The sequence below is a fragment of the Lissotriton helveticus genome, chromosome 6 (assembly GCF_964261635.1).
Source record: "Lissotriton helveticus chromosome 6, aLisHel1.1, whole genome shotgun sequence".
NCBI lineage: Eukaryota > Metazoa > Chordata > Amphibia > Caudata > Salamandridae > Lissotriton > Lissotriton helveticus.
Window position 1 is genome coordinate 889,655,164 of NC_136067.1, and position 21,316 is coordinate 889,676,479.

The 21,316-nt window shown below is 44.0% G+C and overlaps 2 protein-coding genes across 13 annotated transcripts in view; one reads left to right on the forward strand and one right to left on the reverse strand.

Annotated features, from left to right (window-relative positions):
• KPNA5 (karyopherin subunit alpha 5) overlaps positions 1-21,316 on the reverse strand; it is a 418,555-nt gene that overhangs the window by 303,210 nt on the left and 94,029 nt on the right. For all 10 annotated transcript variants that reach the window (XM_078648496.1, XM_078648499.1, XM_078648491.1 and 7 more), the window contains 2 exons: positions 14,728-14,822; positions 83-214 (listed from right to left, as the gene is read on the reverse strand). In XM_078648496.1, coding sequence (XP_078504622.1) covers positions 83-214; positions 14,728-14,822 — 227 coding nt within the window. The remainder of the gene's footprint in view (positions 1-82; positions 215-14,727; positions 14,823-21,316) is intronic.
• Positions 1-21,316, forward strand: part of LOC144763165 (uncharacterized) — a 233,432-nt gene that overhangs the window by 188,466 nt on the left and 23,650 nt on the right. Inside the window, exon 5 of one of the 3 annotated variants that reach the window (XR_013596169.1) lies at positions 6,289-12,105. The exons of 1 other annotated variant lie outside the window; for it this stretch is intronic. The gene's annotated coding sequence lies outside the window, so the exon portion shown is untranslated. Of the gene's footprint in view, positions 1-6,288; positions 12,106-21,316 lie in introns of those variants that run through there. One more of the 3 variants, XM_078648502.1, reaches the window with a different exon arrangement.

The following is a 21,316-nucleotide window of genomic DNA, read 5'->3' on the forward strand; positions in this document are numbered from 1 at the left end:
CTCATATTCATTTCACCCTTAAGTAAACAAGGTCGCTTGAGAAAGAACTGATAACATTTACTTAAACACAGCAGTTATTTACCTGCTCTTGTACATCTTCAGACTCAGAATTAAGCAACTGAATGAAAATGGGAACAGCGCCAGTCTCAATTACAACTTTGGTATGTAGAAATGTTCCAGACGCAATATTTGTCAATGCCCAGGCTGCTTCAAACTAGAAGTAGGAAAAAAAAGACAATAATAACAGGTCAATTTTACAAGCATTAGCAACCTATTTCACTGTGCAACTAATTTGACTTTTAAATACCTATTATTTAAAATATCTGCTTCTATTGCCATGGTTGTGAATGTAATAGTTCCTATAACAACAATAGGTTGTTTAAGATCCAATGTCATAGTCATTTACTCTGTGCTGCCGTTTCAACATGGTGCTTGGCTGTTATACCCAAAAATCAGGGTCGGCTCCTGCATTATGGCGGAGCCGTGTTGTCCACTGCTGGAACCAGCAGATGCATGTAAAATAAAATGACAATAAACCAATTAATAAAACTACTTCATTATCATTTTGTTTTACTCCTGAGCTGCAGCTGAGTCTTCAGGGCGGGGTCATCTGCAATAGGATGAGTGGTGGGCACAAGGCATTGCAAGTGTGTGTGTCGGTTTAGCTGGCTGGTTTGGGACAGCCAAACCGGCATTCGCATTAGGATATCGCCAGGCTGTTAGTTGGAGAGATCGGCAGGGCTCACAAGCACAGGCTCCCAATCCCTCATGGAGCGTGAAACCAGCCCGCTCCGCCCAATCCCGATGCTTCTCTTGTGGTGGTTAAAACCAGCTTGAGACACAAGCATCGAGCCACGACACACAAGCATCGAGCCACGACTCGTATCAGACCACTCATGCATCTCACTAACTATATCGAACCTTAAGCAAACACTTCGTCAGTCAATGTAGCGCCTCAACGACGCCATCCTAAACGACGAGAAACACAGAGACACCATAGAAACCGCCATTAAAGAATACTTAACAATTAATAAGGAGGGCGACACCACTGACTCCACCAGGTGGGAAGCTCGTCCGCGGTAAATAGGAATCATAATGCTGCTCTATTGCAACTAGAAAAAGATATCTCGATACTCCAAAGTGAATATTTGAAGAATAGATCTGCTGAAACGCTTAACAACTTAACAAATCAGAAATATGCCTACAACAAACTAATCAGTGAAAGAGCAGGAGTTTGGTTAGACAGAAGAAAACGGTTTAAAATTTGCGAATCAAACAAGGCAGGGAAAGGTTTAGCAGCACACCTTAAATTTAAAATACAAAAAAACATAATCAACTCCTTGGTAGATGACAAAGGAAGGCCCAATTCGGACCCCCTTAAAATCGCGGATTTGTTCAAGGAGTTCTACGAGAACTTATATGCCAAGAACATTAATGTAAGGAAGGAGAGGGTGGGAAACTACCTCACTAAATGTGACTTACCAACACACCATGACAGAACGGGAGACACTAAATAAGCCGATATCAGAGTCAGAGGTCTCAAGTGCGATTAAATCACTTAAATGTGGGAAGGCACCCGGCCCGGACGGATTCACAGCAAAATTTTATAAATGTTTCTCCCAGACGCTCGCATCACCAATATTAAATATGTTCCATGAGATTGCCGAGACCGGGGAGGTAACAGGGACGCTAGCTGAAGCGGTTATAGCCGTTATACCAAAAGAAGGGAAAGATCCTCAGCTCCCAAAGAATTATAGGCCCATCTCACTAATCAACCTAGATTGTAAGCTTCTAGCTTCAATATTGGCACAACGCATACAGAAAGTCCTTCCATCCCTAATTCACCCCTCACAAGCGGGATTCCTAAAAAATAGGTTATCAAGCGATAACACTAGAATCTTAGCGCATGTCATTGAGAAAGCAAAATTCCTATCCACGCCTACTGCAGCGATAACACTTGATGCAGAGAAGGCATTCGATAAAGTGGACTGGACCTATTTGGAGGCTGTCCTGCACAAGTTTGAATTAGGCCCGTTTTTCACCAAATTGGTCATGTCATTGTATGCTTGTCCCACGGCAAGGGTAAGGGCAGGAGGGGCCTTCTCCTCACCGTTTAAGTTACAACAAGGGACTAGACAGGGATACCCCTTATCTCCCTCTTTATTCCTCTTGGCAATTGAGCCCTTCCTGTATCAAATCCGTAACAATGATAACATCCCAGGGATTCCATTTAACGAATGCATTATCAAACTAACAGCTTATGCAGATGACGTTTTAGTTTTATCTGAGCAGGCTGAGGAAGCTATACCTGCCTTGCTATCCACGATAGAGGAATTCTCTGACGTGTCTGGTTACTCCTTAAACAAAGACAAGACTGAGGTCAAGCTATTAACCTCTTGCATGCTCATGACAAGGTGAGCTTGTCATGAGGCACACTGGAGCTGTGCTCATGACAAGGTGAGCTCGTCATGTATAATGGGATTCAATAAATGTCAGCACAGGAGGGGAAAAGCCTTAGCAGCCAAGTGGTTAAATAATATGGGTGGTAAGGAAATAATAGGTGACTCGGGGCTCACCTGGCAACCGAAGAGTTTCAAGTACTTGGGCTTAAACTTTGAAAAAGATCTGATCACGACACTAAAAATTAACGAAGAACAACTCCTAAAGAAAGTAGATAAACTCCTAGAGGGGTGGTCCCCAAAGTACTTATCGTGTTGGGGGAGAGCGGAGACACTGAAAATGATGGTCACTCCCCTAATTAACTTCCCATGGAACGTTCAGCACAGCAGGGGAATCAGCCCAGCGTGCGAGCGTTCCAAGGAACGGGCGCGGTCATGACGAGCTCAGCTCGTCATGAGCACCGGAGCTCATGACGAGCTGACCTCGTCATGAGCACCCAAGGTGTTAACAGTATCCATTCTAGTATTTGAGCCTCTTCAGTGTGCCATTTACCCGTTAGACATCGCTGAGTGAATGCACATGCTCATTCTGGAGCCATCTTTGAACTATATTCTTGTGATCAGGTACTGTCATTCATTATTTGATGGATTTATTGGGAAAACATCTAGACACGGGTACTGTTAGACCCCAATAGATTCAGTAGTTACTTCTCCTCCAGAGGCTATAACCAATGGCATGGGTCCAGAGGCACCTTCGGAGGAATTGGTTCCCCCGCATTCGGTAACGGTACGTGATACCCCTTCTTCCCAACTTAGATTAGGGAGCAGGTTGGCAGACTTTCTTTCCAATTGGAACTCTTGACTTCTGACGCCTGGGTGCAGGGTTTCTACATCAAGTTTTACAGCTCCTCAGTCCAACCTTTCCGTCCTCGCCCCATTGCCATGTTGGCTCGTTATCATAACTACTCGCCAAAGGGAAGGTAACTCAAACATAGGTGAACCCAGGTGTTTCATCTGCAATGTTTTCCGTGTGGAAAAGAGGGACAGAGGTCATTGCCCTGTCAGAAACCTAAGGCAGTTTAATGAATGGCTGATTTTCAGACGCTTCAAAGTGGGGGGGGGAGGATTAAACCCCTCAGGGGCAGCTTCAGGCTCAACGACTGGCTTGTCTGCCTGGATTTCAAGATGTTTACCTTTCAATACCTTTTACATTCCTCATTGGCGTTTACTTCAGTTCCAATGGTGTTCTCAGACGTACAAGTTCTCGACTCGCCAGTTTAGCTTGTCGTCATCCCCATGATGCTTTACCAAGGTGCTGAAACCAGTTGTGGAGCGCTTCTGGTTCAGGTGATCCATAGGATAATCTATCTGGATGACATCCTCCTGATGGAGCAGTATCCTACGGAACTGTCATAACAACTGCAATTTTTCATCAACCTCTTGGAATCCCTAGGATTTGCAATCAATGTGAAGAAATCTATCTTGACTCCTACTCGCCGGATCACATTTCTGGGTATTTTGATAGATTCAGTAGCGGGAATCCTAAGCGTGCCATCCAGGAAAATTACCAAGACCCAGCATGCTCTGTTATGGTCTCTCCACAGACAAGGATCATCCTTGAGACAGATCACTTGCCTGGTGGGCCTGCTTTCATCTTCTATCCAGGCAACTTTTTCCGGGTCTGCTCCATTACCGGGCACCGAAGCACCTCAAGGCGACCACCTTTGCTGGGGGCTCACATACTCTCAGATGGTGCTGCTCTCGGGGGAAAACCAGAATGGAAATTGAGTGGTGGTTATCCCACATGAAAGCCTGGACTGGAAGAGCAATTTTTGGCTCTCCACCAGACTTGGTCATAGAATCAGATGCCAGCTGGACCGGCTGGGGTGCAAGATGTGGAGAGTTCTCTGCAGGAGAGAGGTCTCTGCTCAATAACAGCGGTTGTACATCAAATGTCTAGAATTGCTGGTGGGGTCGTTTACTGACCAGTGCTGGACAAAAGACAAGACTGAATACTGTGTGCTCCTCAAGATTGATAACAAGGCTGTGGTTCAATATATCAACCACTTGGGAAGCACCAGGACCAGGATAATCTCTGACCTGGGGAAATCCTTTTGGAAGTTTTTTCTGGAGATCCAGATAGCGGTCTTAAAAACCTCCTGGGATCATCCAATCAGGTGGCAGGCTGGCACTCCAGACACATGCAGAACTCCAGCCTCTGGAGACTTGACCTGAGAGTTTTTCCTCTCCTTCCAACACAGATGGGGCCTGTCCTCGGCCAAGCTTTATGCATTGTGCCCGGACTATCAACTAGAATGGTTTTTCAGCTGGAGGCTGGACCTCGAGGCAGTAGCGCCGGATAAGTCAAGACTGAAGGATGGACAGGGGTATGCTCCCCCCATTCTCCATGATCACTCACCTTCCTGGCCATGCGAGGATGCAGAAGGCAGACGTGGTGGAAGTGACCCCGCAATGGAAATGTCAAGTTTGGTATCCAGTTCTGATGGATGTTCGGATCCCTCTTACCCAGTTTCGAAAGTTTCTACAAGATCCATCAGGGAACCCCCACACAATGATCCTACAAGGCTCTCTCTGCCTCATGGTGTGTGGGACTTCAGGGTACACTGGAAAGTCTCAGGACTTTTGCGACAGGCTGAAGAACTCCTCTCTAGGGCCTGGGCGGATGGCACAGTCAAATGCTACAGATCAACCTGGTTGAAATGGATGGGTTTGTGTGTCCAAAGGCATCTGGATCTCTTAGGGACAAGTATTGTCAATATCCTGAACTTTTTGGCAGAGTTGGCAGTGGGAGGTCTAGCATACAGATCCATAAACACTTTTTGGTCAGCCATTTCCGCGGGACACACTCTCCTATAGGGCCACCCAGTAGGAGACCATTCCTTGGATCGAAAACTCTTGAGGGGTATCTTTCTATCCCTTTCTCCGGAACCCCGATATTCAATTCTATTGGACGTAAATAGGGTCCTACACTGGTTTATGGTCTTTAGGAGTAACAAGTATCACTACCGTAGAGAACTAGTGGAGAAACTAGCAATGCTGTTATGCAAAATTTCTTGCTGATGCTCGTCAGACATGAGAGCCCTGGACGTTACAGGTAGTTTTTTTTTACTCTAGAAGTGGTTATATTTAATATTCCACAGTGGGCAAAGATCAACTCTAGGGTGGTGTCATACCTCGCTTTTCCTTTTACGTTTCAAAACTGTGTGGTAAGATGTATTCAGGAATACGAATCTATGGCAGAGGATCTGTGCCCTCCTAGGGAAAGACTATTTTAATCGCACTCTGGAAGCATCATAAAGTGGTAGATTCTCCTACGATAGCCAGTTGACCTAGATGGGTCAAGCAGGAGGCAGGCATTGACACCACGTATTTTGGGCCCCGCTCAGCTAGAGTGACCGGGGCCTCGAACGCTTTTACTTTGGGGGCCAGGTTGAAGGATATTTTGAATGCTGCTGACTGGCCCTCAAAGTCTACCTTTAAGAGGTTTTATTTCAAACCAGTCACAGATGTGGCCTCCCTTGTAGTATTAAAGCTTTGCACCTGCATAATCCTCGCCTTCGGTCGGGTCATAAAATAAAACATTTCCTAGCAATCGTCATGGAAAGTTTCAACTCTATTAAGGGCTCTGAGGCAAGGATTATCCCACCCGATTGCTGGGAGCTAATACAGTGCGACAACCAAAGGTAAAGATAAAATATTTATGCGTTGGGGTAGGTACTTCTCAAGGGTTAAAATTCAATTTTTATGTTTCAAGCTCTTGTATAAATATACTGTTTGAAAATGTATTCTTGATGATTTTGTTAAGAATTGATTGTTTAGATATTCTGAATGAACAATACCAACATGGTGTTAAATCTTTTTTACACAGGTAATGAGGACCCCAAGCCAAAAATTATGGATCTTTCGGAGTGTTTTCTTGTCGCAGGAAGAACGAGGGAGCATAACGGCAGACAGAGGACTTCTGGGAATAGAATGGGTTGCGATTGGTTGGCATTTGTTTCACCTTTACCCAAGTGATCATGGGGAAGGTAGTTTTTTCTATATTATGCAAGGCCGCTGGAGAAATAAAAGTGAAGAAAGTTCAGCATAATCCTTGCTTTTGAGTCCTTAATAGAATTAAAAAGTTCCATTATGATTGCTATGAAAGTTTTAGTTCTGCCCATACAGCTAGGAAAGGCGATACTGCAGTCACTGTGAAGTGTGTTATGGTAAGGCCACAACTTTGCACGGACAGCGTATCCCACATCCGCAGCAATCACCACACTTCTGAGGCACTCATTTATCATTTTGTTAGGTTGCTCTACTTGCTCGGAGGATGATATTAACTACATCTCTCTTGTTTTATACCAGCCTTAGACAAAAAGTCTTTAATTTCTGATGAAACAAATTGCACTCCGTTATCTGCAAGTAATTCAGACAGAAATCCTTCCGTGGCAAATAAATCAGTAGGAATTACTATTACGCTTTTGTTGTTAGCCTCACAAACAAATTTCACTTCAATCCACTTGGAAAAGTGATCGAAACAATTTTGGATGTTGGGAAGAAGATTAAATGAACCTAAAAAATCCAAACAAATTCTGTCCCACACGTTTTGTCTGAACTACACACTACTTTTATTGGTGGTCTGTCACGTCTCAGTCCTTTGTCATTGCTCAAACATATCACACACTTTTCAACACAACTCTCCACGTCCCTATCCATTCCTGGCCACCAGTAAATATCCTAATCTTCTCTTATTTAGGGTCATACCTAAATGACCATCATGACAAATGTCCAACAACTTACTTCTGACAGTGTTGGGAGGAACCCATTTATGTGTTCTTAACAATAACCTAGTTTCAACACACAATTCAGATAGCATTTTAGCATATGCTTGTAACACTGAAAGATGACAACCTTCTCTTGGCCAACCCCTTTTCATGTAAACCATAACTATGTTTAAATCAACATCTAGCGCAAAGGCATTTCTCCAGTCTTCTTCACGGACACCTTTCCTACTTGTCCACATCACACTTGCAACAAGACAATCCACATCCTGCTGTTCATCAATATATTGTTCATCCTCATCAGGGCTCGACAAATCTGAAAAATGGTACTAGTCCTGCAGGTCTAGTACCATGGAAAATCCCCTCGACCTGACTGCAACCCACTTGACCTCCGTCTCTGAAAACAGAGCAAAAGTGACAAGATAACAAGATTTAAAGGCATCTTTATTGCTCATTCCCTTTATGAGCAATAAAAATGCCTTTAAATCATGTTATTGTGTCACTTTTGCTCTGTTTTCAAAGACAGAGGACAAAAGTTAGTTGGACTTCCTACTCGCCAGAAAGGGCGAGTGGGACCTAAAAATAGCTCGTCCTGATCCATTCTCCCTCGCAAATGCGAGCGGGCGAGTGGATTTGTCGAGCCCTGTTCATCATCCGAACATGGAGATGAGAAAGACAATCAGATTTTTTGTTTTTACTTCCAGAAATATGTCCAACTGAGAAATGTTATTCTAATGGTTTAACACTCAACCATACCAATCTAGCAGTGATCTTTGAGTAATGCACATTAGATATACTTATTATGACACCAACGGTTTGTGATCAGTCCACAATATGAACTTAGCACCCCAAACAAAGGCTCTGAAACAATCAACAACCTTTGTGCAAGCAAGCATCTTCTGTTCAAAGAGGGTACGAGATGCAAATGCAACAGTGTGTTCATGGACAACTTTGTCCTGAGATAATGAATGATGAAGGAATTTATATAGAGTGCAACTGCTGCTACAAATAAAGAGTCTTGGCGCTGGGAATACAACAGGGAATAAGGAGGTTTTAAGTCTCACAGAACAAAAACGTTTTCAGCTGGGCTCTAAATACATTTTCACTAGAGAGGATACGAAGATACAGTGGTAGATAATTCCAAATAGTGTGTGCAAGAAAAGAGAAAGATCTGCCATCAGATTTGGGTTTACGCACTTTGGAACAAAAAGCAGATTTTGAATTGCAGAGCAAAGCGCCCTAGAGGGAACATATGTTTTTTACCTGTATTAAATATAGGGCAGACCGTTCTGAAAAAAGCCTTTGTGAGTGATTAGGAGAGCTTCAAATTCAATTCTAGATCTGACTGATAACCAGTGAAGACATTTTAAGCCTGATCTGATAGTATGTATTTTAGGAATGTTCAATACAAAGCGAGCAGCGAAATTCTGGACGTGATGTTGCCGTGTAAGCAGCTCTTGAGAGATTCCCAAATAAAGGACGCTGGCATAATCTAATCTAGAGGTAATCAGGGCATAAATGATCCCCTTCAGAGTGGCTAAAGAAAGATATTTAAGAAACGTTTTTAAAGATTTTAACAAGCAAAACAGGTACCGAGTGTAGCACTAAATTCAGATTTAAAGGACAGAGTAGAGTCGAACCCTCCCCTAAGATTTCTCACACCTGTAGATGGAGTAGGAACCTGGTACAGAATGGACGGCCGGAAAAACAAAGAATCAATAGGAGAGGGTGTACCAAACGTACAGCATTAAACTGTAAGCAGTTATTATACATCCAGTCCGCAACAGCCTTAAGACAGCCATGAAAAGCATTGGACACCATATCTTCAAGCTGTTGCGTATCATCTGCATAAGATACAATGATCACACCCTGTTTTTGCACTACAGGGGCCAGAGGCGCCATGTAGATGTTGAATAAAGTGGTATTCGAAGCAGAATTCTGTGGGACATCAAAAACAATGATTTTAAACTGGGAAGTGAAAGGAGATAAAAATACAGCGTGTATTCTTTAGGGAAAGAAAGGAATGCAGCCAGTCATAAGCCCTTCTCACTATTCCAATCTTCTCCAATCTCTGAAGGAGAATTCTATGGGACACCATGTTGAAGGCAGCGAACCCTTCAAATAAAATAACTTCTGCCTTCCGACCTAGATTGAGATTAGTTCTGATGAATTCGGATACCTCCAAGAGAGCAGTTTCCATGCTGAATCCAGCACGGAAGCCAGAGTGGTAGGCATGAAGAATATTATATATATTATTGTGTTTGACAAAGCTGTTGATTTGCCTGTTTAATAAAGATTCCAACATCTTTCCTAAATTAAGAAGAAGGGAGATACGTCTGTAGTAGCTCATTGTGATTAATATTCATACCTGCCTTCTGTAGTAAAAAAGGGGGGCAAGGGTCAGGAGGAGATGCAGATTTAATTTTACGCAGGATTAGTTCCGATTGTTCCAGAGAAATCTTTTTAAAGGGAGGCCATGTAGAGAGAGGTGCATCCAACTGAACAAAGTCTGTGCAGATTTTTCCACTTTCACTTGGACGTAAGATCAATCTTAAACAAAACCTAAGACCTACACCACTTGCATCAACCGTAATAGTTATACATATACCGGGTGCAAACAGGTTTAGTAATGGTACGTTTGTGCGATCTCTGAATTTCAGCAGAAGCTATCTGCTGCTCCTGGCTCCACACAAGTTTGGCAATTTTCTTCAAAAGACTTATTTCGACTTTGGTAGCAAAATCTTGAATAAACTTGGCATACAACTAACACTTGCCTAAAAAGACTTGAAGCTGTGCACAATCAATTGGGGATGGAACCTCTTCAATTGCATTATACAGCCCTGGACGAAGAGCAATACCTTTTCCTGAAATTACATGTCCAAGGTATTCCACTTCACTTACCCCAAACATGCACTTATCTCTTCTTAGCCTCAACCCCTTCTCCTTCAAAACCTTTAGGACTGCATATAACATGTGAACATGCTCAGAACTCTTTCCAATAAACTAGAATGTTGTCCTAAAAAAACAGAACATCTCTAATATCTATCAAAACATCACTGATTACTCTCTGAAGAACACCTGCCACAGAAGCAAATCCAAAAGTAATTCTGCAAAATTGAAAAACAAAAAAACACTGGGTGTTACAAATACTGTTTAATGTCAGGACTCTTGAGCCAAAACTACCTGATGGTAGGCAAACCTCATATCCAGTTTAGAAGAGATATTCGCACAGGCAAGTGTAATTATCATTTCATCAACTTTTGGCAACGGATGCCCATCAACCAAGATAGCATTGTTCAAACTCCTGAGATCAATACACATGCGTAATTCATTATTCTTTTTATGAGTCACAACCATAAGGAGGATTCCACAGGTTCAATCACTCCTTCTAAGCACAGCTGGTTCAATAACTAATTCTTCTGTGATGCTTAAAGATACACCTCTAAACTTATGTTTGACAGGGATTCTCCCTTCATTTAATTTATTAATATGCTTAAAATCTTTCAGCCTCCCAGGTTCTTCTTTAAATACTTCCTGTTGTTCTCCCAAAATTATATTCAAACAGCGTAATTCATTTTAGGCAAATAGCATTTGTTGTTTGTAACCTGGCTGGAGGACAATACCCAAACATCCCAAATGATGCCTACAAAGAATGTCTGGACCACATTGTGAGGCATACATTTCTCTTCTACCTCTCGCCCTTTAAATCTGATTACTGCATCAAATTATTCCACAAGATCAATTTTGACACAATTGTACCTTTGAGGAATAATAACATCTGTGGATGTAAAATGTCTTTCAATTCCATGTTAACAAATATTTCTTTGGATATGATGGTAATTGTAGACCCAGAATCAGTTAATAATAACATTTCTATGTTGCCAAGAGTGAAAAATCCAACATGGTCCTTAGAACTATGAACTCATTTTTTATCTTCATGCACTCTTACATATAACAGTACATTATTCAGATCATTATTTAATCCTTGGTCAGTATCTCCATGAACAAGATTCACAGTACTATTCCTTGATGTCATATAACACACTCTGGCAAAACTGTATGTATTTTCTCACTTATTGCACGTTTTGCTCATGGCAGGGCATTGTTTGAACGAAGCCATAGGAAACTTAGATCCACAACGATCACACATATTGTTTCCACCCTTCGTCCTATTAATATGTTTGATGTCATTTTACTTTATTTCCTTTGACTAGTAACACACTTCTCAGAATTGTTAAGAATTTTTGTCAACTTCTTAGAATCTCGAATTGTATTAGCTAGACTAGCAGCCCATCCCGACGTTGTCCGGGTATGAATTGCTGCCAGCCAGTAGTATATTGTTTTGTAGGATTTCGTTTTGATAGCATTTCTTATCTGTGACAGGCCTGTGAAACGCTCCGATTCACAGTGCACTGCTGATGCACTTAAGAGTGCGCATTCAGTAGTGTGTGAACTCGAGTTTCCCTACTTTATTTTTCCTTGCAATATTATATAGCGCGAACTCGACAACATGGCATGAGCACAATTTACATTACAGAAGAACACATTCATTTGTTGGAGGCACGGCGAGACAAAGCGATTTGCCTGGAATCACAGGATGTTGAGCTGATGCCGAGATTCGAACTTAGCTCCTCAGCTCTAAAGTCCGCAATTCTAGAACTTGTGGCGGGAGGTGTGTCTAAAAGTGTATGTCGGTGCTGGCCATCAATGAGAGAGACCTGTGCATTTTTTAAATGGGTGGTGAAAAAATAGGAGTATTTTTTTTTTTCGTGACCTATGGTATATTCCTTGTTTACTGCTACTTGATTAAGCTTTTAAGGAATTGTGTGTACTATAATTTTTCTGAAAATGCTTTACTTCTGTAATGAATGATTGCTTGTGCTGTCAATAAAAAATATTTAAAAAAAAAAAAAAAAAAATAGGAGTATGTTGCTAGAGATGTGGGCCGCCGTGCCATCAATGTACTTACCGGGGAGGGTAAACACCCATTATTTCGCAACTTTCTTTCCGCATACCATCACTCCGCATACTTTCATTAAGAAAGTACCATGACTCTGCAATGCCATTATAACGCATGGCATTACATTTTATATGCTTTTTCCACGCATACATTTACAACGAAATTCGTTGTAAATGCATGAATGGTAAAAGCATGTTTTTTTTATGTTTGGATAAGGTAAATATGGGTATAGGGGTATATGTTTTGGGGTACTGAGGTATATGTTTTGGGGTGTTTGGGTATTTTAAGGGTTCAGATATAGTTTTGGGTTATGGGGTACAGGGGTAGTTTTAGGGTTTAGGGATAGGTATGGGTTTTGGGGAACAGGGGTATTTTTAGGGTTCCAGGCTAGGTTTGGGTTTGGGGGTATAGGGGTATTTTTAGGGTTCAGGGGTAGGTTTGGGTTTTGGGGTACAGGGGTATTTTAAGGGTTCAGGGTTCGGTTTTGGGGTACAGGGGTATTTTTAGAGTTCAGGGCTAGGTTTGGGTTTTGGGGTACAGGGGTATTTTAGGGTTCAGGGGTAGGTTTGAGTTTTGGGGTACAGGGTTATTTTTCGGGTTCAGGGCTAGGTTTGGGTTTTGGGGTACAGAGGTATTTTTAGGGTTCAGGGCTAGGTTTGGGTTTTGGGGTACAGGGGTATGTTTAGGGATAGGTTTGGGTTTTGGGGTACAGGGTATATTTATATGGTTAAGATGGGTTAGTCTTTAAGGGTGTTGGGGTATTTTAAGGAGTAAGGGTGGGTTATGATTATGGGGTACATGGGTATTTAAAGGGAGCAGGGTGGGATTACCACACAATATGAGACATGGCATGAAGGGCAGAACGTACCACACGCCCCCAGCGTTTGTCACGCCCCCAGGACACGCCCACAACAAAACGCAGACACGCCCACAAGGGACTACTTTGCTGGCACGGTTCTTTTACCTTTTAAATGTATATGGTGGGCGTCTGCATAGCCTATGTCCTTCTGCTGCAACTGCCCTTTCCAACGCTGTATTGGGTGTTGTGATTGGTGCTATGGTTCCTGAGATTACCCGCCTCAAAGGTTTGGGCTCTCTCTTCATTATATTAGTATAGATTAAAAGTCACATCAAGAAGAGGAATTTTGCGGGTGAGCAATCTTTCTTGTATTTTTTATTATAACACGAAGGAAAAAGATGGTCTCTAATCAACAAATCAGCAAAAAGGTCCAAATTCATATTTGGCTGCTAACAAGCGCAATGAAGCCACATACGTGTCCAAAGACGCTGTAGCAGACTGTTCTCTTGAAAAAATTATTATCTACATACAAGCAAATACAGAGTTTGCAGACATGTTTTCATAATCTCTTTACGGCTTCCTCATATTCATCTAATTTCTCCTCATCTTTTGACATAATAGGTGGTAGATGTGCACAAATTTCCTGACTTTCCATGCCCAAAGAATATTCAAGTATCCATCTTTACCTCTCTGCTCTTCATTTTAATCGATCAATAGCACCTAAAAAAGCATTGAAATCTCTGAACCACTCCTTCCAAGCTATGGGAGGCTCTCCTAAGAACTGTAAAAATGGTGGCGGAGGTTTAAATGCTTGCATGACAACAATGAATTGAACACAAAAAAATAAATACAGCTGATAAAAATACGTCAAATGCTGCAATAAACTATCCAAAATGGGAATGCGTGATTTCTATGTAAACATTTCTTACATGTCTTAATCATTCATTCATCAATTCACATACAGTTCATTGATTACCTATGTACTCACCCATTCACATATCCATCCACTCATCCAACCATTCCTGCACTCTCATCCATCCATCCACTCCCGATACACTGATCAAACCATTAACTCATTCTTACATACACCTTCTCACAATCCACACCACCACATGCAACCCTGTCGATTAATGGAAACGAATTTTCACATTCAATAAAGACGTGCCTACTGCCTGTGTCATTTCTTGTATAAAAGGTCAATTGTATCAAAAATCCCCTCACACTTAGCATTTGTTTTTTTCTTCAATTATCTTTATAATTACCTCAGATATGTTGTGTTTAAAATGAAATGTCTTTGATTAACAAATCAAGCAAAAACTATTAAGAACAGAACCATTTACATTCTGTAAGTTGCTCAGGCCCAAGAGTGCATTACAATGTCACAATTTATATTTCCTTTTCAAACGTCTTTCAGGGAGGTCTCCCAAATACTTGATTCAACCTTTTTCTCTAAAATCATTTAAAACATACATAAGCGTAATTGTTAAATTCTATCTACTTAATATTATTCTGTTACTGGGGTAAGATTAAAAGATGTATTTTGTGAAGTAGTGCTACTTAAGCAGGTATGAAAACTAAACTGCCATGGCGCCTAACAAGATCTAGACTTGAAAGCATCATGCCCCACTTCTCTGGTGCCCACTCACAGGCTAGGGACATAGGTTCCTTAACACACTTCTCCACCCACGATTGGACCTGGTCCTCTGGATTGCACATTAAACATAAAAAGTACCGTTCAAATGTATTCATTCAACACCACCTTCTCACAATAGGGCTACTCACCTGTAGAGTGGGATTGTCCTTCCTTTCAAGAAACGTCACAAGTCTTTGGACAACACCCATTTTTTGTATCACCTCATCAATGGGTGGGTTTGGTTCTGAAAGAAAATGGAATTTAAATGGCACAAAGATCAAAACTCAGAGTTCATTGCTAATTTACAGCGGCATTGTGCACATTAAAACACTAAAAAGCAAGATGCGATAGCCTCTTTTCAATGTATATTTGTTCCACTATAAGTTTTGTCCCAAATAATTTGTATCTTAATTATATGCAATCTGCAGTCATATTGCCGCACATCATTATGTGTACCTTAATTATATGCAGTCAATATGAGACATCAATTCTTTTTTTTTTAAAGGACACATTCTACAAAAGGAACCTGATTCGGTTTCCACTTACAAAAAAAAGAAACTACATACTTGATTCATTTTGATAGGCTTTATTATACTTCTTAGCCAGGAAATATTTGAGTTTTTAACAGGCCTGTAGGTCTTGTAACTAGAATGACCTACTTGACCTAACTGTAATGTACTTGTCTCATAAACCGGTCTCAAATTGTGTTATCCTAGGCAAATATTTTATTTCATGGAGCCACCTTTTTCTTCATTATCACATAGGAAAGTACCTTCAAATATGCAAGGTCAGTATTTCTGCTGTACAAAAATACTCCTTTTGATTTAATAGACAAAACATTTGCTCCAAGTATAATATGAAAAGGGTACACATGATCCCTATCTTGCCTTTTAGTTCACTAATAGCATTGTCATCAGGGCGGGGCAGGAATATTTCTCAGTTCATACTTAAAAACTAAATTTTAATAAATATAATGCTAAAGTATGATGTGGCAGTGCACTGTCATATACAGACAACACGTTTCCCATTGAAATGGCCACAGACTTTCCCAATAACATGTAGTTTTAGTTGATACAAATATATAGCGCCTGAACAATATTTGGAAATCAATCAATCAATCAATCATGCCATTTGTATAGCGCACTACTCACCCGGGAGGGTCTCAAGGCGCTTGGGGGGAGGGGTATGCTACTGCTCGAACAGCCAGGTCTTGAGTTGTTTCCTGAAGGCGAGATGGTCCTGGGTCAGCCGAAGGTGGATGGGGAGGGAGTTCCAAGTCTTGGCAGCCAGGTAAGAGAAGGATCTTCCTCCGGCGGTGGCTCTTCGGATGCGTGGTACGGCTGCGAGGGTGAGGCTGGTGGACCGTAGCTGGCGGGTGGGCGTGTAGAAGGTCAGGCGGTCGTTGAGGTACTTGGGGCCCAGGTCGTGGAGAGACTTGTGTGCGTGGGTGAGGAGCCGGAACGTGATCCTCTTGTCGACGGGGAGCCAGTGCAGGTTCCTCAGGTGGCTGGAGATGTGGCTGCGTCGGGGGACATCCAGGATGAGTCGGGCGGAGGCGTTCTGGATGCGCTGGAGTCTTTTCTGTAGCTTGGCTGTGGTTCCGGCGTAGAGGGCGTTTTTCGTAGTCCAGTCGGCTGGTGACGAGTGCCTGGGTGACAGTCTTCCTGGTCTCGGTCGGGATCCAGCGGAAGATCTTGCGAAGCATACGCAGGGTGTTGAAGCACGATGAGGAGACGGCGTTGACTTGTCTGGTCATCGAGAGGGAGGGGTCCAGGATGAAGCCCAGGTTGCGTGCGTGGTCGGTTGGCTTGGGTGCGGTGCCCAGGGCTGGGGGCCACCAGGAGTGGTCCCAGGCGGAGGGCGAAGATCCCAGGATGAGGACTTCCGTCTTGTCCGAGTTCAGTTTCAGGCTGCTGTCCTTCATCCACTCGGCGACGTCTTTCATCCCATCGTGTCGGCAGGTTCTGGCTGTGTCGGGGTCTCTGGTGAGGGAGAGGATCAGCTGGGTGTCGTCGGCGTAAGAGATGATGTTGAGGTTGTGCTGGCGTGCGATGGCTGCGAGAGGTTTCATGTAGATGTTGAAGAGGGTGGGGCTGAGTGAAGATCCTTGCGGGACGCCGCAGATGACTTCGGTGGCCTCGGAGCGAAACGGGGGGAGGCGGACTCTTTGTGTTCTTCCGGCGAGGAACGAGATGATCCACTCCAGTGCCTTCTCTTGGATACCGATGTTGCTGAGGCGCTGGACTAGGGTGCGGTGGCAGACCGTGTCGAACGCAGCGGAGAGGTCCAGGAGGATGAGGGCCACTGTTTCCCCCTTGTCGAGCAGGGTCCGGATGTCGTCGGTGGCTGCGATGAGGGCGGTCTCGGTGCTGTGGTTGGCTCTGAAGCCGGACTGCGAGGGGTCGAGGGATCCGTTCGTCTCGAGGAAGGCGGTCAGCTGTCTGTTGACGATCTTCTCGATGACTTTAGCAGTAAAAGGGAGGAGCGAGATGAGGCGGAAGTTTTTGAGATCGGTGGGGTCCGCTGTAGGTTTCTTCAGGAGGGCGCTGATCTCGGCGTGCTTCCAGCTCTCCGGGAAGGTGGCGGTGTTGAAGGAGGCGTTGATGATGTTCCGGAGTTGGGGTGCGATGGTGGAGTCGGCCTTGTTGAAGACGTGGTGTGGGCAGGGGTCGGTCGGTGATCCGGAGTGGATGGTGTTCATCGTGCGGGCTGTGTCTTCGGTGGTCACCGTGGTCCAGGTGCGAAGGGTGGCGGTGGGGGGCGTTGGTTCGACGGTTGGGTGCGTGGGTGGGGCGCCAAAGCTGTTGTGGATGTCGGCGATCTTGCGGTGGAAGAACGAGGCGAGGGAGTCGCAGAGGTCTTGTGACTGAGTGATGTCGTTGGTGCCGGTGCTGGGGTTGGAGAACTCCTTGACGATAGTGAAGAGCTCTTTGCTGTCGTGGGCGTTGTTGTCCAGTCGTTCCTTCAGGGATTTCTTCTTGGTGGTGCGGATGAGCTGGTGGTGCTTGCGGGTAGCGTGTTTGAAGGCGGTCATGTTGTCGGTGGTCCGGTCGAGGAGCCAGGCTTTCTCGAGGGTGCGGCAGGTCTTCTTGGAGTCCTTGAGGTCGTCGGTGAACCAGGATGCCTTCTTGCTTCTGGGTCTGCTGGGAGGGTTCTTTAGTGGTGCGAGGTCGTCGGCGCAGGCGGTCAGCCACTGTGTGAAGTTGCGGGCTGCTTTGTTGGGGTCCGTTGCGTTGGCGGGTGGGCTTTGGCTGAGGGAGGTGGTGAGCTGGTCTGCGGTGATCTTGCTCCAATTCCTGTGAGGTACCTGTTGCGGGTGGTGGTGGGTCGTGGATCTTTTGAAGCTGAAGTGGACGCAGCTGTGGTCGGTCCAGTGGAGTCCGGTGGCGTGGCTGAAGGTGATGTACTTGCTGGAAGAGAAGACGGGATCAAGCGTGTGGCCGGCGTAGTGGGTGGGGGTGTTGACCAGTTGCTTGAGTCCAAGGTGGGCGAGGTTGTCCAGCAGGGCGGTGGTGTTGCGGTCCTTGTTGTTCTCCAGGTGGAAGTTGAGGTCTCCGAGGAGAATGTAGTCAGTGGAGGGGAGGGCGTGCGGGCTGATGAAGTCTGTGATGTCTTCGCTGAATTGTGTGCGTGGTCCCGGGGGTCTGTAGACGAGGGTGCCTCTGAGGGTCGTCTTAGGGTCGGTGTGAATCTGGAAGTGGAGATGTTCGGCTGCGGCGAAGGAGTCGTTGGCGTCGGTCGTGATGCAGATGGTGTTCCTGTGGACGATGGCGATGCCACCTCCGGTCTGGTTGATGCGGTCCCTCCTGATGATCTTGTACCCGTCCGGGATGGCGATGTCGGGTGCAGAGGAGGCGTTCATCCAGATTTCCGTGAGGAAGGCGACGTCCGGTGATGTAGCGTCGAGGAGGTTCCAGAGTTCCACCGCGTGTCTGTGGACGGAGCGGGTGTTGATCAGGATGCACTTGAGGTGGTTGCTGCTGGTGTATGTCTTGGAGGGTTCGGAGGCAGGTGAACTTGCAGGTGCAGCAGGTGAAGGGTCCGTGGGTGCGTCTCGGGGTGGCTCGGCAGCAGGCGTGGGTCCGGCCGGCATTGAGTGTGTTGAGAGTGGCGGCGTCGTAGGTCAGTCGGGTTGTCTTGTCTCGGCGGGGAGGGCCAGGGGTCCTGGCGCTGGGCGCGGGCCAGGCGCGGACGGGCTTGGCGCTCAATCGGCGCTCCCGCTGCGCGGTCGCTCTGGGGGCGTAATAAGTAAGGAGCCGGGAGGGAGGAGCAGCTGGGTGGCGGGAGCGGGGCGGCGAATGGAATCACAGGGGGGCAGGGCCGCAGGGAGGCAGCGGCGGGAAATTTCAAGAAGCAGCGGGCAGCGGGAAATTCCCAGGAGGAGCGGGAAATTCCCAGGAGCAGCGGGCAGCGAGCGAAGGAATCTGCAGGCAGGAGGCGGCAAAGGCAGGCAGGAGCGGCAGCAGTGAGTGGGGCGACCAAGCCCTGTGGAGGGCTTGGTCGCCAGCAACAATATTTATCATTTGCACATCACCAAGTAAAATGTTCTGATGTTTTCATCCTATAAAAATATGTTTTTCATCACACAGAAGTACAGAAATGTGCTTAGATAACTATTGAAATATATTTTGAAATGTTTGTGCAGTTCACTTTTTAGCTATTTAAATGCATTAGTAAAAAGCTTTACATCTTACAGCCTTTTATCTCACATGCTTTGCACAGCACAATTGTCAGAAAGTTCACTTTTACAAAATGTTCTAATTTTGCAGTCGAAAAAAAAAGTAAATGTAAGAAGACAAACTGACTTTTGACCTCTGTCTCTGAATGCACAGCAAATGTGATAAGATAAAAACAAGATTTAAAGGCATTTTTATTGCTCATTCACTTGTAGTTGAACAGAACACTTGTTATTTGTCAGCTCACCAGAAAGGGCCGTATAGGCCTTAAAAATAGCTCGCCCTGATGAAATCTGGCTCGCCATAGGGAGTGGGCATGTTAAACCATTATTGGAATCTAACAGTAAAAGCAGTCTAAAATGCAGACTTCTGATTCTGATCAAAGTAGACATTTGTATCGGGTTTAGATTTTCTGCATCAATATTAATATGTACTATGGATTTCCACACACGATTCTATGTATCTAGACTGAATTAGCTCAATTGCACTTCATACTAATTTCTTATGAAGTATAGAGTATTAATATATGTTTCAGTAAGACAACATACCTGTATAAACGTACATTGTGAAAAAGATAGATGCCATCTCTGTCACTCACTCCTGCTTCTTCGAATGCACACATCCTCTCATCACAGGCTTCGCAGAACACAGTCAACCTGCTGCCATAATGGTTTATTTCCTCTGCAGTAGTTGCCCTGTGAGGGTTACATTTTTCCTTGGTGCGGATGTAAGTTGAAACAAATATTCACATCATCAGTTCCCTCACTGGACTTATCCATTCAGAGAATGCCCTATTGTTAAATGTATCATGTTCGTGTGAACATCTGTGGATGATACTGGTATAAAGAGTGCTAAATAATTATTCACAGAATTGGGATGGTGCTTATGTGTTAAGGTAATGATGTTTATTTTTCTTCTGTTCTGATTTGTTAAGGAAATCATACTTTTGCTCACACCATGATGAAACTGCGAAAACATTGCTCATATCCTATGCAAGAATTGTGTATAAAACATCACGATTTTGGAGGCAAGCCAGAAGACTTTCCTATTCTACTAGGGAGGCTGTCCAATTATTTCTTGATTTTGTTGCTCATTGGACTTCTTCTTACTTTTACCTGCTCTGTATAGCTCTGCTTCTGGAAGCTTTAATGGCACTTGTTCTGTATCGCTTACTTTGAATTTTTAATAAATCCCTTTGGACCACATGAATCAAATTGTGCATTTGCGATTCCTAAATTGAGATTTCTAAGAAATCACAATTTAGGAATCGCAAATGCTTATGCATGTAGGATTTGCAAAAACATTCACGATTTCTACACATACCTTATTTGCATATAAGGAGTTGCTTCCCATTCATTCCTATGGGCCTAGAGGTCAATAGGAATCAATGGGAATTGCCTGCGCAATTTGCGAGTACCAAATAGGTACTCGCAAATTGCGCATGCAATCTCAAGGGAGCAAGGGTGCATAAGGACACCCTGATGCACCCCTGAAATTGCAATCTTAACACATGTTGCACACACACATGCCCCAAGGAAATGTATGGGGGCAACATAGAACTTTGAAAAAGAAATGCACTTTTGTGCATTTTTCAAACTTCTTGCAAATTAGCATCAACTTTGAATTGATGGTAATTGCGTAATCGCAATTTTATTTTGTTATTGGATTGCAATTAGGGAATCACAATTTGAGATTCCCTAAATACAAATGCAATTTAAGTAACCGCAATTTTAGCGATTACTTAAAAAGCGATTTTTGCATTTGGGATGATGCATCTCAAATGCAAAAATTGCAGTCGTAAAGAGGCAGATTTTGCAAATCTGCCCCTTTGAGACCGCAATTTACAATGATGCATGTGGCCCTTTAACTTTTTTATGATTTAGAATTCTGTAATTGAGTGGGGTGCATTATTTTTAAAATGTTTGTTAAATTAATGTTAGGGTGAGTGCCTTAACATGGGGACACAATACCTCGTGAAATTGAGGTTTAAAGAAGGATAATTTTGGGGTGTCTATATTTTTGGGGTAGTTTTCTCACATACATTTTGGTAGCAGAGATAGTT